The 19,226-nt window shown below is 37.5% G+C and overlaps 1 protein-coding gene across 1 annotated transcript; it reads right to left on the reverse strand.

Annotated features, from left to right (window-relative positions):
• Nucleotides 1-4,670: 4,670 nt before the first annotated feature.
• On the reverse strand, nucleotides 4,671-10,574 carry LOC145978797 (uncharacterized). Its single transcript, XM_083111614.1, has 2 exons — nucleotides 8,528-10,574; nucleotides 4,671-4,924 (listed from the first exon to the last, which is right to left on the reverse strand). The coding sequence occupies exons 1-2, from the start codon at nucleotides 10,572-10,574 to the stop codon at nucleotides 4,671-4,673; spliced, it is 2,301 nt and encodes a 766-aa protein (XP_082967740.1).
• Between the last annotated feature and the right edge of the window lie 8,652 nt (nucleotides 10,575-19,226).

Raw genomic sequence — 19,226 nt, forward strand, 5'->3', positions numbered from 1 at the left:
TTCTGTCACTTCATCCACTGTTCCATATTCACTGAATTTCCCGTGCACTTGTCTTAATTCAACTTCCATAGGTAAATAAAATACACGTACGTATTTCACTATTCGACTTTCGTCGCTAATTTTTACTTTCACTACGTTCCCATTATCATACTTAAATTCTAATTCACCTGGGTACTGTTCTAGCAATTTTAACATAGTACGTTGTCGCACTAATTTCAAATAAACACCTCGCGCAGTTGTTGGTGTTTGTATTGCTAAAATTTCATCAATACTAAGTTTAAAGTGACTCTAAATGAACTAATGCCAGTCCATTGCACTGGGTTTTCCTGCTCCATATGCGAAATTTATCAAAATGGTGTTTTCATGTTCCATTGCTATTCTTTTTGTTCTTATTAACTATTGTGAAATACTATTACCGATCAGAGTCCAATTTTACACTTGGCTCAACACTCGCACTCGGTTTTACGCGTCACGCGTTATTTAAGCCCGCACGACTGCTTAGCTTCGACCTGCCTCTCCCGTGGCCAAGCATGGACTGACTGAGCCACCGAGGCCACATACGATAGGAAATGTTAGTGATTATAAAACTGCGTTTAACTTTCGATACTGTGTTGTTTTTTTTTTCTACCCAGCAAGCCCTGATGATTTGCAAAGATTCTCATGCTCCTGACTAAAGAAGTAGCGGACAAACTTTCTGGCGACTGGTGTACAACCGGGGGACGTTGCAATTTTTTGTTCAGCTAGGCTAATTGTTACAGTTTAAATTGCGATCGAAAGCATTGTCCGCAATTTGTCAGAAACAGAAATCGAACCCGGGACCTTTAATCAACAACAAAAACAACTAAGCTATCTTTGTTTATTAAAATACAATTTATGCAAATATGGACTCATTGGGACTCGAACTACATCTACAATTTTTGAACAATAACAATTATTTACCTCTCTGAAGTATGCCACTAGACATTCTGGCAGCCATCTTATTTGTTTCAACTTCATTTTATGTTCCGATAAGCTAATCGGGGCTGGATGTACACTTTAAATTGTAATCGGAAGGATTGTGCAATTTTTCTTAAAGAGGAATCGAACCTGAAACCTTTTAATTTCCAATCGCCAGCATTAACCTAAAAGCTATCGCTACTCATTACAATACAATTTATGCAAAAATGGGACTCATCGGGATTCGAACTACACCTACAATTGGAACAATAACAATTACTCCATTTGATTGCATAGGGAATCGAACCCGACACCTCTTCATTACAAAGCAACAACACGTCCATAAATTCTAATCGGGACTGATAACACTCTTCATTTCTATTTAATGAGAAAATCATTATTAGGCAATTTGACAACATTGGGAATCGAACCCGGGACATCTTGATTACAACACTAACTTTTACAAATTAATTCCAATTTTTTTCATTTCCTCTTTGTGCACAAAAGCTAATCGCGGCTATTAAACAAATACAATTGAATATCTAAATTTGCCAATATTTGGAATCGATCCCAGAACCACTTGATTGAAACATCAGATTTAACCATTTTATATTTAAACTATTATCTACATTGCGGGCCAAAAACACCTTAAAGTTTAGATTTAAACAATTTATTTTTAAAACATTAAATAATTTCGCTGGTAATAAAATTATCCGCGCCGCGTGCACGTCCTCAACCGCACCGCCGCCGCCGCGCACTAAACGCAGCCGCCATATTATTTTTATACAAATGCTATTTGGTCAAAATTTTCCAATGATACTTCCGCTCATCAGCGGATGTCGTCAAGGTCAAAGACGTTTTCTTACTCCGATGGATGTATCAGATTTCTGCTTACTAAGTGATACTGATTTCTAACATCAGCGTTTTATAGTAGGTTAGCAACACTGATATGTCTATGAAGCTATGCCTTAACTACTATCGTGATTGTTTAAACTAAATGTTTAGAGATGTAAGAACACAATTCTTTAGAGCTTGCTGTGCTTGTTGTGCTGTTGTTGATCATGGAAACGGACTGTTAGGGAACTTAAATTAATTTTCCTTTCAACCAGAAAACTACGGTAAGTGAATTATACTAGAATTTTTGTTTCGAATATATGAGCATCAGAATTTATTACAGAGGAGAGGTAGGAATTTGTAGCGAATCGCGAGAAACAATAATTTTTCAATTACTTTTAAAAATGTTAAAATTACAAAAAACGTACATATTTTGTTTTTCCAATTTATTATCGCTATTGAATTCGATCGTTTATAAAAACATCTGATTATTATTTTGAAGCGGATATTACTTATCCAATTTATTATTAAGAAAATTGGCAATTTGATATATTTGTTCAATACATAATGCCGGTCACCGTGGCGAAGTGGTTAGCACATCGCGCTAAAGCACTAGGTTTTCCGGGTTCGAATCCCGGCCTGGCCATGGATGATTGTGGATGTCCATTCATTAATTTCATCATATCATCACTCATCCACATCTTCGCTGTGGCTAAAAATCCTACATTATTGCCTCAAAGATTTTGCAACTTCTACGTAAGATAATTAAATCTAAGACTAACATATCTTCTTCAAATAATTTTCTAATGTCAAATCAATTAAAAAAAATAATAATTTCTTATCTGGAATAACAACAAATATCTTCCAGATGTTTCGATTTTTGTGAATGGCACTTTTTAATGCACGCGCAGTTGTTACAAAGCCGGATTGGAAATGTTCACGGTTATATTGAACTGGGGCAACACATGGTGCCAAAAAACAATAAATATGAAAATAAATTGACAGAGTACAAATCAATTTTAATCATTTACATAACATTATTACAATGATGTACTTCTCAGTGCTATTTTGCTGGCCTTAGTTGAGAGTGTTTAGTGTCTTCCGATTATAGTATTACATTGGACCACTTTCGCTTGCTCAAACTCGATCGAATCCCCCACGCTCCAGAGAGCATTGCTCCAATATATAAAACATCAAATATAATTTCAATGTCACAATAATCCTACAAATACATGTGTATAAAATTCGTGCTGGTAGTTTAAGCCCATAATTATCTATTCATTTTCATATTGCTATATATTGGTAAGCTAGGCTAAGCTAGGCTTCGAGCGTATACCGATTGTCTACCTGTTCTAGCGTTATTGGCTCGAACGAAGAAAGAAACTGTCCATTCCGTAAGCCATCTAGCGTCACCCGTGCGAACTATTAGACGGTCGAGCAAAAAAGCCTCGATGTAGTAATCTTCTTCCGATATTTTTATTATCCCCGAAATCATCAACAATGCAGATGATTCAATCAAAGTTAGAAAACGCGAACCAGATAAGAGTGACATCTAGATAACAAGATTCAGTCCAGATATTACATAAACAGTTATACACAACTTAGTACTCAAATACTAAAGTAGCTACATCCTGGCTGTTTTAATGACTGACACCTACATAAGAATTTTTAGTCCAGAGATTTCTCAAACAGTTATATGAAACGTGGTTTTAAAAATACAAAAATACTAGCTACATCATGATTGCTTTAATGTAGGTATAGTGTTTTAGGGCCAGACCCTGTGGCCGAATGGTCAGTCGAAGGTCAGCCTTCGCAGGAGCAACATTGCTTGTGAGCTCCTGTGTGTTGCGTGGACTGGTGTTCGGCCACGGTAGCTTTACGAGAGAAATCGAATAGATAGTGTCGCACCATGGAAACTAAGCGAGTAAATACTTTGAAATTGTATCTCGTGTACCGGTATCTATGAACATTCATCGTTTCATTAGTGACAAGCTGTTATTGACCCCTGATCAAGTGTTAAGTATTGAGATTGATTACTTTCGGAAAAGTGTGTATATTAAACTAATTTCGCGAGTTCTGGGTGAACAGTTAATAGCTAAATGTGGTGTAACTCTGACATATAGTGATGAAGAGGGTTCTCATGACGTGAAAATTGACTGGGCAGATAAAACAACTGTGATTGTTCGATTACATGTAGTACCTATGGAACTTTCAGACGATGTGATTCGGGCTGTGTTGACATCCTATGGTGAAATTAGATCTGTCGATGATGAAGTTTATTCAGGTGAACATATATACCCTGTTCGTACTGGGAGGAAACTAGTTGAAATGTCACTCAAGAAACCAACACCGTCTTATGTGACAAGTCTAGGTATTCTTTATTGGACAACTTATCCTGGTCAACAGCCTACTAGTCGACTGTGTGGGGAAGTGTCCCATACAGCTATAATGTGCCCTAAAAGACGTTTATATACCCGATCAGTACTTGGGGGAGCTCGCCCTCCCGCAACGATCTCTGACAGTGTTTCCCATTCAACAACGACTTATGAACAAAGTGTGCTTCGCTCTCCGATCTTTCTGCCCCTAACGGAAGACACAATGGAATTGCTACCGACTGAATTACAATCTTCTCTTCACTCCACGATAGGAGACGTGCCGAAAGAGCCAGTGATACAAACGAATGAATGAACCCGTGTGTGTACAAACAAATTAGCCACAAGAGGAAAATATCTCCAAAATCCGGCAGGATGAGAAATTCACGACGAGTATTTCTTCGTGGATAAAGGAAGTTGAAGATAGTGAAATGGGTTCAAGTCTGATGTCTGATAATACCGAGACAAACGCGGAGAATGTTCCCTCATCTTTGCAGCTGAACGGAAGTGATAGTTCTTGTATGGTGATTAATCCGACTGGTGGTATGGAATTATCCAGTACAGAGCAATTACAGAACCCATTGCCTGAAAACATCCCCAATTGTTCCAATTCAAACATAAGTAAGAAACAGGTGGGCAAACACAAAAGGAAAAAGGGCCAGGCAAAGCATGAGGTGACTTCACTTTCTGCAAAAATAAACCTGAAGATCGACCTTCTCCGTATTCATCACCGGCACATATAACTAGATCCCAGAGCAACCCAAATACCAATGTTCTTTCAACTGAAAGTGAGAAAAATTAGAAGTTTTCAATATGATGAATTTGTTCTGGTTATTTTTCGTGTTAGTATATGGTGTGTGTTTTTGTGGTGCTATGGGTTTTTCCAGGATGATGTGCGACATGCTGTATTCTTGGTAAGTTATAATATTAATTTTGTTGTGATGAACACATACATTAAAATTGCAACCATTAATATGAATAAAATGCAGAACCAATGTAAGCAACACGCACTGGGTGATTTTATTTTGCAATCATCTATTGATGTTGCATTGGTTCAAGAAGTGTCGGTTCTCCAATTTGACTTACCATTTTCCCTTCCTGTATATAATAATGCTACTTACCAGGCACAAAGAACAGCAATAACAGTAAAGGATAATATTCCCATAACGGACGTTATCATGCATCCCAGTGGACAGATTATAAGTGTCAAGATACGTAATATTTGGATCTGTCATATATATGCTCCATCAGGGAATCAACAGCGCCAAACACGTAACACTTTCTTTATGAATGATCTTGCACCTGAAATTCCAAGCTGAGCTGAACACATTATCCTTTCTGGTGATTTCAATTGTGCACTGTTGACTAAAGATCAGAGACTGGGATTTAATACATCAATTACCTTACAAAATATTGTTAGTGGGTTTAAATTTTCTGATGTGTGGTCTACCATTCACCCAGTTGTAACCCGTTTTACATATATGAGAGATAATTGTTCTTCTAGATTAGATAGAATATATGTAACTCAATCTCTGATATGTAATGTCTCTGCTATTCAAATTCAGCCGGTGTGTTTTCCGGATCACACTGCAGTAGTTATGTCTTGTAACATTAACTTGCCTACTATTCAACATGGATATGGATATTGAAAATTAAATACCTTCACGATTGAGGATCACACTTTTCAATTTGAATTTATCAAAAAATGGCAATATTGGGAAGCTCTTAGTCATAAACAACGTGATTTATCCTACGTGGTGGGATACCTATTTAAAGCCACCAATCAAACGTTTCTGATTCAATATTGGCGTAACAGTATACGTTATTGAAATGTCAAATATAATTTTTATTATAGAGTGTTGCGTGAAATGCATAATGAGGGATTGCAAGGTAAAAATGTTTTCACTGAAATAAAACATGTACAAGCTATATTGTTGCGAATGCATGCCCAAAAAAGAGCAGAGTGTAAAAATTCGAAGTCGAATTTTGCCATTTAATTTACATGAAAAAGCGTCATTAACCCATGTGTTACGTTAACGTGCTCGTGGCAAAACTCAAATGATTCATAGTATTACAGATACAGCTCGTAATATATCTACACACTATCTAGATATAAAAAATGTTATTTATGAGTACTTTAGAAATATAGATGATGTATCGGTATGTAACAGGGACCATGCTGTCTCATTTGTGAACAATGTGCCAGATACTCTGACGGATGATGAGCGTCAGATATTAGAATCAGATTTCACTGATGATGAGGTTTATGCAGCTGTAAAACAAGGTTCAAAAAATTCGTCTCCAGGTATTGATGGGTTACCTACCTCTTTCTATCAACTATTTTGGCCTATCGTTGGGAATTTGTTCACAAAATGGGTAAATGAGGTTTTTCGAAATCATCGGCTTGGTAATACTTGTAATAAAGGGGTTTTAGTATTGGTCCCCAAAAATACCGATACCCAAGAAAGTGGAACATTATCGTCCGATTTCTCTGTTATGTGCAGATTACAAAATATATTCACGATATTTAATGAGACGTTTACTTCCATATACAGAGTCTATTGTGGGTCCCGCTCAGTATTCTTATGGGGAAAATAAAAAATATTGTACAGGTGCTGCAAACTGTACGAGAAGTGATTATGGGTTGTCATTGTGGAAATGATGGGGAGCAACATGCAATGGTTGCTCTGGACTTTCAGAGCTCCTTTGATAGTGTCAATCATGATTATATGTTTGAAATTCTAAAACGATTTGGTTGTGGTAATGTATTTTTAAATGATATCAAAAGTTTGTATGTAAACGCTGCTTCCTGTATCAATGTTAATGGTTTCTTAACTACGTAAATCCTTGCCTATAAAACGAGGGGTACGACAGTGTGACCCTTTGTCTATGTTTTTGTTTTGTGCGGCATTGAATCCTTTTTTACCGGAACTGCAACGCAAGTTACAAGGTCTCACCTTGCATTCTGTAACCTTAAAAGTACTAGGATATGCTGACGATGTAACTCTATGTATGAAGTTGCCTCAGGATTTAATGATATTATATAAATTACTAGAGCGATATGTAACAGCGTCAGGTTTACGTATTAATTATAATAAACTCAATATTTGTCACTTACCGACACACAATTGACTTCTATGTTATTACCATTCAGAGAAGTTACGTCTCTTAGAATCCTTGGTATTAATTTTTCTACTTCGTTCAATGAGATGATAGAACGTAACTATGCTCCCTGTATAAATTCGCTGAAAGCTATTTTGTGGCAACACAAATCTCGTGATCTCAGTCTCAAGTATCATGTTGCGTTCGTAAACATGTATGCTTGCTCGAAACTATGGTATCTTGCAAAGTTACGTCCAATGAGGAAAATGGACTACACAAAGATCAGAAGTGCGATAAATTGTTTGTGTGGGCAAAGTACATATTCAGGGTCAGCCACGAGACGCTTTGTTTACCTCTGCAACACGAAGGATTAACCTTGACCAATATTAAGCGGAAGAGTCAAGCTCTTCGAATACGCAACGACATTGCAACACTAGTGAGTCACCCTACTTGTTTAACTGCTGTCATTATGAAGGAAATGGTTAATGATATCGAACTGATGTCGCCCATTTGTGTTGAACGTATGAGTTACTTGACTTATTTCCTGTTACTCCGCTAACCAGCATAGGGCCTCAACGAAGCATCGCCAACGGACTCTATTTCCAGCCATCTTCCTTATCTCGTTCCAGGTCTTTCCTGCTTCCCATATTTCTTGCTCTATTGTCCTTCTCCAACTCATTCTTGGCCTTCCTCTCCTACGTTGTCCTTGTGGATTCCAGCTCAATGCTTGTCTCTCTATTGCCGATGGATCTTTCCTCAATGTGTGGCCAATCCACTTCCATTTTCTTCTTTTGATCTGTATTGCCACCGGTTAATCTTGCGTACGTCTCCATAGATCTTCATTTGAGATAATATCTGGCCAATATATTCCCAGAAGTTTCCTTAGACATCTGTTTATGAATGTCTGTAGGTCTTTAGTAATTTTCTTCGTTACTTTCCAAGTTTCACATCCATAAAGGAGAACTGATTTCACATTAGTTCTAAAAATTCGCAGCTTAGTTCTTATTGAAATTTCTCTGGCTTTCCAAACTTTATATAGTTGAATAAATGCCACATTTGCTTTCCTAATTCTCGATCTAACATCATCTTCTGTTCCCCCTGTATTTGTCACCAAACTCCACAGATATGTAAACTACTTAACCTATTCAATATTTTCCTCTTTCAAGTGGAAATTTTCCATTTTTTTACATTTGTTCTTAATGATTTCGTCTTTGTACTATTTATCTTTAAACCAACACTTTTCCCTTCCTTATCCAAATCTCCTAATTTCTTTTCCATATTACGGTATGTGTGAGACAGCAGACAAACATCATCTGCAAAACACAAGTCTTCTAGCTGTTGGGTGAGACTCCAATTTATACCATTCCTTTTTCTTTCCGTTACCCTCTTCATTACTTTATCAATTACCATCAGAAATATTGTTGGTGACAAAATACATCCTTGCCTTACTCCTGAAATAACTGGTAATGGATCCGTAAGTATTCCCTCATGCACAACTTGACATGTGGAACCATCATAGGAGTTTTTAATAGGATCAATCATGTGTGCTGGAATGCCATATTCTTTTACAATTGTACACATTTTCATTCTATTTACAGAGTCAAATGCTTTCTGGAAGTCCACAAATATAAGGTACATATTAGAGAAGTATTCCACACTCTGTTCTATAATAATACGCAGTGAATTTATCTGATCTATACAGGAACGGTTGCTTCGAAAGCCTGCTTGTTCTCTCCGGATCTTTTTCTCAACACATCCTTTAATTCGGTTTAAAATAATTCTACTTAGAACTTTACTAGGAACTGAAAGTAGTGTTATGCCGCTCCAGTTATTGCAGTTAGTAATATCTCCCTTCTTAGGTATTTTTACTAGTAAACCTCTTTTCCAATCTTCTGGTATTGATTTTGTTTTCCATATATTTGCAAAAAGTGGTTGTAATATTTCTATTGTCATCTCCATGTCTTCCTTAAGAATTTCTGGTGGAATGTTATCAATTCCAGGTGCTTTACCACTCTTTTGTTCTCTCAATGCTTTTTTAATTTCTTGTTTTGTTGGTTCTTTAGTAGTTATTTCATCTTCTATTTCATATTCTGGCATTTCTTCCGGTATTTCAAGCAAATCTTCTGTCCCTTCTATGGTTTGGTTTAATACTTCTGAAAAATGTTCTTTCCATCTATTGAGCTGATTTTCCTTATTCGTAAGGAGTACTCCATCTCTATTTCTCACTGGGCGATTCCGTATGGTTTTCTTTCGAGACAAGATCTTTGTAATTTGGTATACTTCCTTCATATTTCCCTCATTTACTGCTTTTTCTGCCTTCCCGGCTAACTCACTGGTCCATTTTCTACGGTCAGCTCTCGCACTATATTTCACTTCATGATCTTTTTTCCTATATTCTTCTTGTAATTCTGCTTTCATTTTCCTAGTTTTACACATATTAATCTTCTGCTTAATGTGTTTCCTTTCTTCTATTTTCCTCCAAGTTTCCTCTAACATCCAGTTCTTTTTCTTGGGGTTTCTATATCCCAAAACTTCTTTTGATACCGTTGTAAATGTATTTTTCACCTTTTCCCAGTGTTGTTCCACCTCATCACCATCCAGCTCCCCTAGTTCTTGATATTTGTTTTGAAGTTGCAACTTGAAGTCCTGTTTTACACTATTATTCTGTAGTTTTCCAATGCCAAACTTTGTGCTTTGTTTATTAAATTTCTCCTTTGCGGCCATAATTTTTACCTTAAAACTGGCTACCATAAGATGATGATCACTGCTAATGTCTGCTCCACGTTTACTTCTCACATCTAATAAAGATGTTCTCCATTTCCTACTTGTAGCTATATGATCAATCTGATTTTGAGTTCTATGATCTGGGGATACCCAAGAGATCTTATGTATATTTTTATGTGCAAATAGTGTACCTCCAATAGTCATTTCATTTGAGGCACACCAACCTACAAACATTTCCCCATTTTCATTTCTATCACCTAGACCATGCTTGCCAATCACTTGCTCCAGTCCAACATTTTCTGAACCAATTTTAGCATTTAAATCGCCCATTACAATAATAACATCTTTCTTCTTAACCTTATTTATAGTGTCTTGTAATTCTTTGTAGAACTCTTGTTTTTCTTCTATTTCTGCTTGGTTTGTGGGTGCATAGCATTGTATGATGCTCACATTTCTAACCTTTGCCTGTAATCTGACCATAATTATTCGTTCATATACAGGCTTCCAGTCCAATATACTTCGACCAGTCTTCTTGTTCATGAGTATGCCTACTCCATTACGATGTTCATCATCTTCATTTGGTCTACCTGAATAGAGGAATGTCATACCATTAGATGTTTTCATCTCTCCAAATTCATTCTAATGCACTTCGCTCATTCCCAGGATGTCCAACTTATATTTCTCCATTTCTGCTTCAACTTGTTGCAATTTTCCTCCTCATATAATGTTCTAACATTCCAAAACTTCACTAGAATTTTTCTTTTTAAGTCCAAAGGTCGTCAACAGTTTGTCCGTCCGGCTATTTCCTCGTTTGGTTTCTTTAATAATCTATTTTAAGGGTAGTGAGTTATTGACCTTCTGACCCCGAGTGCCATGATGGGGCTGCCATCTTTAGGCCTTGGCACTTGCCACTCCACAATGTGGGACACAGATGCAGATGTTCGCATTTGATTATTTGGGACTGGGTAGGAATATTAGGATAGGATATGTTAGGTAAGATGGGGCGTTGCAGAACGCCTTAGTCTGGCTTCTCTTCTGAGACCTGTCCAGCATGGGTGACCCTGCTGGTAGAAAATCTACCGCTGGCATAGCTCTCAGCCTCAACAAAGCACGTAAACCCTTCCGCCCGCACGGTCAGTGCTACTTTAAGGCGGCGTTCCCTGGAGGGGGTTGAACGTATACCTAAAAAATATAAACATTTGTGAGACTCGATCGTGGAAATTTGCTATCAATTACTCACTTCGAAGGATTTGGCAGTACCTATAGTGGTAGCTCTTTATAAGCGTTTCTGCGTGTCTAGTATGATAACGTGTAAAGTCACTCTCCGAAATCCAACGTTACATTAACGTACAGTTTCTATTGTTACCTAACTTTTACTACTATCCTGAGACTAAATTGAAAAGTGTGCATTGGATTTTTGGTCATTATATTGGGTTTGTATGCAAATATAAGGAAATGGATTTTCATGAGCAATTATTGCAGTATATAAAACACGAATATTATCAACATAGTGAAAATAAGAGGAAAACTTTATTTAGTAACTTTTATACAGTTCTTACTGAACATTAACATGTAAGATTGTATTAATTCATATGTGACTTTCAGTTTAATATGATTGTATGTTTGTTTCTGAAATAAATTGTTAAATAAGGAAAAGTGGTCGAGTCTAGCTGTACACGCGGCCGTGTGCAGATCGTGTTTTCGCGTTCGCTGTTTTCCGTGTGGCAGGTAAGGCAAAATACTCTTGAGTTGAATTGAGCAAGCACTGTTTTGGAGTACGTACATGCTAACTGAGAAAGACTAGAAGGAATACAAACATGCCGGCACAGAGACAAAATACGTTGAAATGTATTTTTCGTAGTGTAAAATCTAGACCTACTTCGCTGGATTTACATAAGTGGTTTCATAACACATAGGGTGTGACATCGAACCAAGTTCAAAGCTTTGAAATTGATTACTATCGAAACTGTGTATTTGCGAAATTTGTAACGAGATTGTGGCTGAGCGATTATTAAATGATTATGGAGCTCAAGTGCTCTATTATGTGTGCATGTAGTGCCAGACGAATTAAGCCACGATGCGATTCGTAATGTAATTAGTGAATACGGTGAAGTGCTGAACGTAAAAGAAGAGAAGTATTCAGAAGAACATATTTTAAACACTAAATTGTGTTTAAAATGGCCCTGCGGAAACCAATCTCTTCGTACATTACCATACAAGGAGACAGGTAGTGGGTAACTTATTCTGGTGAAGTACGTACGTGCAGTGGGTGTGATTTAGAGGGACACAACTTCTAAGAATGCCCCTCGCAACGACCCCGCGTTAATAAAACTGGAAGAGTCCCTGTTAATTTGACCACTGGAACCACCCCTATGGCATACCAACCTACGGTACTTCAAGTACTGTCAAGACCCCAAACTTGAATACAACATCAAGCGAAGAGGTAAATTACCATAGATCCAACCCCTATTTCACGAATGAAACAACAGACACACCCGCCACGGAAACAGCCTCAAGCACAGTTAACACTAAACGACCGAAGCCAAAAGAAGAGCACCGACAAAGACAAAATACACAACAACCAACAAGGTGAAAATGAAGAGACTAGCCAACTTTCCAACGCCAACTCCAACCCCTTAACAACACTAGACAGACCTGACAAGGAACAACGCACCTCAGGAATTCCCTCACAACTCGGAAATGAAGAGACAAGAAAATAGAATTCCAGAAAGTAGAAACTGGCACAAAAGATGAATCCGAGGATATATAGAAAACAGAGGATGAATTTCCGGCAATTTACACGGATAAAGGACAACGACGTTTTTCAAGACACAAGCGATCCAGACCACGATTCGTTCCGCCAATAAGCAAGAAGAAACAAACCCTGGTGAGCTCTGCCTCAACATCCATGGGTACCTGGGGAGCCCTGAGTCAACATCCATGTGTATCTGCACTAACAGAAGAAAGGAAGGAGTGACTGACCACCCCTAGTGTAGGATCAAAAGTCATTTGTCGTGTGCGTCATAGAAAAAGAAGAAAAATACTGCTGGTGTACATTCTACAATATTTCCTCGAGAGAGTGGAGTGGATACTCACAACACTAATCTAGATTATAAACAGGTTAGTTTAGAAACAAATTTAGGCAATGTACCTAAAGATAACAGTGTTAATAGTACTAATTTTTCCCCAAACTGATTTCGTGGACAGAGTAGTAATGTTGAGGAGGTTAAGTAATTTTTGTAAGAGTGTAATGATTGTGGTAATACGAAAGGCTTTGATAGGGGACTAATAGGTATGATAGAGTGATCGAGTCTTTTTTATATATAAGTTTTTTTTTTTGGAAAGAAGATCAACGATTTGTACCACTCTGTTCCATTTCCTTGATGTGGTACTATTTTCATCTATTGGTTTTATTGCATTGTGGTGTAGGCCTAAACGTCGGGTATAATAGTTGCAAGGAGAGCCTTGGCAATAAGGGGCATACAGCGTCCCTGATAATATGTAGGACCATTACAATATATATGTTTACAACACTCCGAATAGGCAGGATTAACATTAACAAACTCCAAAACAGGAATAAACAAGAGGCGCTGGGGGATTTTTTATCCAGTCGTCTCTCGATATAGCCTTCCTCCAGGAAGTTCAAGTGACAAATTTTGAGCTGCCCCACTTATAGTAGTGTATAATAATGCAAATTGTCAGGCAACGGGGACTGCGCTTCTCGTGAAAAGCACTGTGCCTATCACGAACGTTGTGTGTCACCTTAACTGGAGAATTATATGTGAGAAAGTGGCAAATGTTTGGATATGCAATATATATGCCCCATCAGGTACAAATCAGAGACTACACAGGAACAATTCGTTTGCGACAGATGTTGCGGCTGAACTGCAAGGTGTAAAGGAGCATATCATTTGTGGCGGCGACTTCAATTGCGTCTTGCTTCCACAAGATCAACGTCCTGGTTATGCAACATCAAATTCCCTCCAAAAATTGGTGTCTGGTTTTAAATTGGTGGACGTTTGGACAGAGAAATATTTTGATAAGCAAGGGTATACTTATATTAGAGACAATTGTGCGTTCCGCCTGGACCGGTTCTATGTTACCCCGGCACTGCATCAGAAAATTACTTCGATTTCTCTCACCCCTACATGTTTTTCGGACCACCTGGCAGTGATAATGGCAATTACATTGATCTTCCCTTAGTGCCTATGGGATATGGGTATTGGAAACTGAATATGTCCATCCTGTCTGATGATGAATTTAAACGAGCATTTCATGAGAAATGGAGAATTTGGGAAAACGCATCGCCTTCGACATACTGACATCCTTCGTTGGTGGGATGAAATTCTAAACCCGGCAGTTAAACGTTTCTGTATATCATTCTGTAAAGAGAGGTCTCGTGACTGGAATAATAAATATCACTTTTATTATCGTGTGTTGCGTGAATTAATACGCAGAAGGAGCATCGGTACGACGACCGGTTCATACGGAAATTAAACGTATACAAACAATACTCTTAAAATGGCCGGCCACAAATGTATGGGAGCAAAAATTCGAAGTAGACTCTCTCAGTTTGACCCTGAAGAAGCTGTGTCGATTAGTCACGTGATACAGGAACGACAAAATGCACTACGGAAACTCATTACTGAACGCGCAGATGGAGCGGGTAACAAAATTATAGCACCTAAGGACATACAACGTACCGTCACGGACACTTCTGGGTTGTAACGACCCTATTGAAGAAGCATTGAAGCAAGCCATCCATGTCTGACCACCAAGCGCCTTGTGACTAGACAACCCAACCAGCATTGCAATTCTGCGGCTTGTATACCAGTCACAGGTATACATCTCTGTAAATTGAGTAGTGATGCCAAAGAGAAATACGAGATGAAGATTGTCGATCGTAATGTCTCGTGTTCTAGACATGGAATAATACTCGGTCCACGTTACGTTCCATTATTTAATGCTGTTTGGGAACGAACCTGATGGACTGGGTTTATATTTTCACTCCTTGCATTACAGTAAATTCCATATTTTACAATTATATTAATGCTTTGAACGAAAATAATGCCCAGAAAAACATCGAACACACGTTCACACCATTCTTCTCACACAGATACACGTGAAAACAAACACACAAAGCTAAGTTTTAACTTCCAAGTGAATGTCCAAATAACAGTAAATGGAGAAGCACGATGTGCGAAACATGGGATTTTTCACAGAAAGAATGCGTCTATTTGTGACATACGTGGTTTCTATTAATAGAAAATGAAACAATTATGATAGAAATGAACATGCATTTTCGTCTTCAGGTGCTGAGAAAGGAAAGAGACTGACTGGAAAAAAGAAAACATGGTTCTATTGATAAAGTGCTGCTTAGCGTACAGAGCTTTCATCAGTGAGGTTCGATCCCCACCAAGGACAATTTTTTTTATTATTTTCTATTAGTGAAGAAGAATATAATATTGTTTCCTAGGCATTTTGACGAAAGTTCTCTATCGCAATGGGATATAGAGATTCTCTATCTAGGCGATGGATATCTTCTCAATGGTTACGTAGCTGCGATTCTTCAGTCCCTTACACCCACTTGTCTTATTTATTTACTTTATTTCATATCTAACGAAAACACACAGATATAGTTAGAACAAGAAACACACCTCGCGTCGAAGGTTCCAGACTCGAGTTATGGCTTTTTTTTTGCGAGGGTGATTATTCTTGTGTGTCTGTTTATCATCTTTGTCAAAAAAATATTCCTCATTATTACCGTGATTAACCTAGGGAGAGACCAAAGCAACTGAAATAACAAAAGTACAGAAAATGCAAGACACATCTGGCTAGGCATGTTATACCTTGGGAATTAGCAATCTGAAAATTAACTTGCGTTTCAGTCGACTACTTGCGAAAAAGTTTCGTGTTGTCTCGTTTGGAGTGTTGGTTATCGTGTCGGACTAGCATGCGGGCAACCCGAGTTCGAGCCCAGCGGAAGGAAAGTATTTTTTTGCCTAATTTCATCCAACCTTATTTATAAAACTCAGGTTTCTGCAAAACCTTTTGAATTGCATGCCACTTCGTATGTTGGTAATCTGAAAGCAGCGATGAAAATTTGATGTTCCGAAGCGACGATGTATTTGTGTATGTGTTGAAAAAACGCAGTTATTTATTAGCGAAAAACATGCAGCCACGTGATCATTGAGAACGCTTCCTAGTTGTCAGTGCTAATATGGCAGTAGCTACAGTCTGTCAACAACCCCAACTTTCACGTTTCCCGTAAAATGATTACCTTTTCACGTTTCAAAATCATGAGTTCTGTCTAAAGCAATACTTTGATACTTGCGTTAGCATGTTCGAATCTAAAGTAATACGAAACTTTTTTCCCAACAAATGACATTGAAACCATTAATAACTGTTTGCAATGTGATATTGATATCATATATGGAAAGAATAAAAATGGAGAATTTCGCTTAATACAACTTATAAATAGGGAGCGGAAGTTGATGAAATGTCATCTTTTCTCTGACATCTCGGAGACGATGCCCATTAAATATATACAATATTACACTTCATCTAGAACCCAAAAAAAGGTAATTTTAAAGTGCATTTTTTTGCATTTGTCAGGTTTTAGGTCATTTTCCCGGATTTTCGGCATTTACGCGTCATTTTTTGCAATATTCGGTATATTGTTTCATCATATTTTGTCACTTCTTTAATTTTGGTAATATTCTTCAATCTTTTCACCAAGGTACATATATCTCGCAGGATTGCAATTTACGAGCAAAAGAAATGCTGAACTGGTGACAGTCTTTGTTGTGTCGGGGGAAACCACCAGGTGCCCGTCTGGGGCAAACTCAGATTTAAGATCAGATAAGGAGAGGCTTGAAATACTATAGCTAGACCCCGTTTGCACTGAAAATCCTCGTTGAAGTGGTTAGCACATCGCGCCGCGACGCCAAGGGTCGCGGGTTCGAAACCCGCTCGAGCTTGGTTGTTTGTGAATGTCCATTCATCCATTTCATTATTTCATTAATCGTCCCCATCTTCGCAAACTAGCCAAGAGGCACAAAACGCGAAGTAAAATCAACTAAAATCAATCCATGTAATATTTTGGAGATGTAATATTGTCGTCTTTACAATGTTTGTTGTTGACCATGTAAACGGACGTTGCTGGGGAACAAGAAGAAATGTTATTTCCACCAAGGAAAGTGCGATAAGTGAGTTGTACTTGAATTTTCGTATTTCAAAATATGACCGTTAGACTTTATTACAGAGGCAAAGTAGGAATGACGGAAAACAATTATTTTTCAATTACGTTTAAAAATTTGGAAATGACAAAGGACGTAATGACTGCTTTTCCAATTTAGTGTCACTCCTGAATTCGTTTATACAAAACATCTAACTAACTATCTAGAAACGGATATTACTTAACCAACTGTTGTAAAAAAAAGTAGACAATAATGAAGCCTGTACACACATAATGTTACGTGGTAAACTTTTGAAATAAGCGTGCTCGTTTCCTTCCTCCAACAACATATGCTGAAATTTTCAAAGGCTTTTAGATCACAGAGAACCGAAAACGTTGCCGAAGGTCACGTCGAAATTGTGTGAGTCTCGACGGTATGAAGCTGTAACCTAGTAGTTAGAGAAGGAAATAATGGTTAAGTTGTACAATTCTGTATGTTTATTCAGCCTGATGTCAAACATATATTCTTGCTTTACTTGCAGTTGGCGATTATAATTTTCGGAGGTGTCGTGAAATATTTTATGTTGTTTCTTTTCCTAATGTAATGTCAACGTAATGAGGATTATTTTGATATAAAGGTGAGGGTTAAGAGTAGGTGTTGTGAAGTTTCAATTACTCCGTTGTTGGTTTGGTCAGACTTTTGTCGATATAAAAACAAAAATATCCAGATCTTAATATGGAATACTATAGAGAGTTGCAATATAGAATAATATTCCACACACAGAGCCTTATTCTTTTCGTTATCTCCTTACAGATAACGGAAGGCACAGGAAGTACAAAATATGATGGCTGCAATCAAGACGTATGAAATAAAAAAAAAATAACTACCAAGCAAAACAACATCCACGCAATACCAATGGGATACGTTTTGGACCTTGATTATTTGTTTCATTGTTTCGCGTTTAAAAGTGAGGGTTGTTCAAATAACATACAAAAAGTATTTATATAATGTATTTCCCAAGTTACAAGTATAAATAATATGTAATAATATGTAATGTGTAATAATATGTAATAAACACAGTCATTTATATTGATGTTCTATACGTAGCTTTCATTATTTTGAATGATACAATAGAAACAAACTGAGAGAGTATACAACACATTAGTGTAATTCATATTTTCTTTAACCTCTAACTTAGTTTAACACCTTTTGCATTTGTAGGAAACAAGTTTTGTACAATGTTCCATACATACCCAGTTATCGCATGAATGGCAAACAAAATCTGTTTTCTTGTCATTCTGTCTCTTGCATATATATCATCTATCTCGTTGGCTTCACTTCCTGCTCATTCCTTTCTTTAGCTGGAGATAGTAAAGTTGCCATTGCTCTCCTTACATGTTGAGGTAAGTTTGGTTTTAGAACTACCCGGCGCTGAATGTGTGGTTTTACTAAAGACTCAGAAAGCTGACGCAAGGATATTTTTCTCTTTCCTTACGCTCAGGTTGAACATGAGTCCGCAAAACATATGCATTTATGGCAGCTGTATCGAGGATGTTGAAGAACAGGCGAAGGAGGCATCTTCTGGTAGACCTGCTACATGTATAATGTCTAATCATTTAGTCCAGCAAGTCAATTCCGACCTTTGTTTTGTTATGATGGTCGATAATTTCTGGAAAATTCTTCTTATGTGTCTCGAGAACAGTTCCATCGTGGTGTTGTGTAGATAGTAGTATGACACATTTTTTTGATTTAGTAACATATGAAACAAGCGTTTTCTCTTTTTGGAATGCAAACAACGATGCATGTACTTCTGTCGCAGGTTTGAGAAGTTCACTTGGTATTATTTTCTCATTCTTACGCAGAGTTTCAGTTAGAGTCATTCCATTGGACAAAATATCATCGGCCAGCTCAATACCAGTAAAAACGTTATCTGTATTTACACCTCTACCAGACCGAAACACAGGTTGCACTAAGTCGTTTACTACACGGCGTCCTTATCCCTTTTCAGGCACATCTCCTTTTTTCCCTTCATCAACCTAAAATTGTAAGTATATATTTTTCCACATCAGCTGAAACCCAC

The sequence above is a fragment of the Lepisma saccharinum genome, chromosome 25 (genome assembly GCF_977018435.1).
Source record: "Lepisma saccharinum chromosome 25, izLepSacc3.1, whole genome shotgun sequence".
NCBI classification, from domain to species: Eukaryota; Metazoa; Arthropoda; class Insecta; order Zygentoma; family Lepismatidae; genus Lepisma; species Lepisma saccharinum.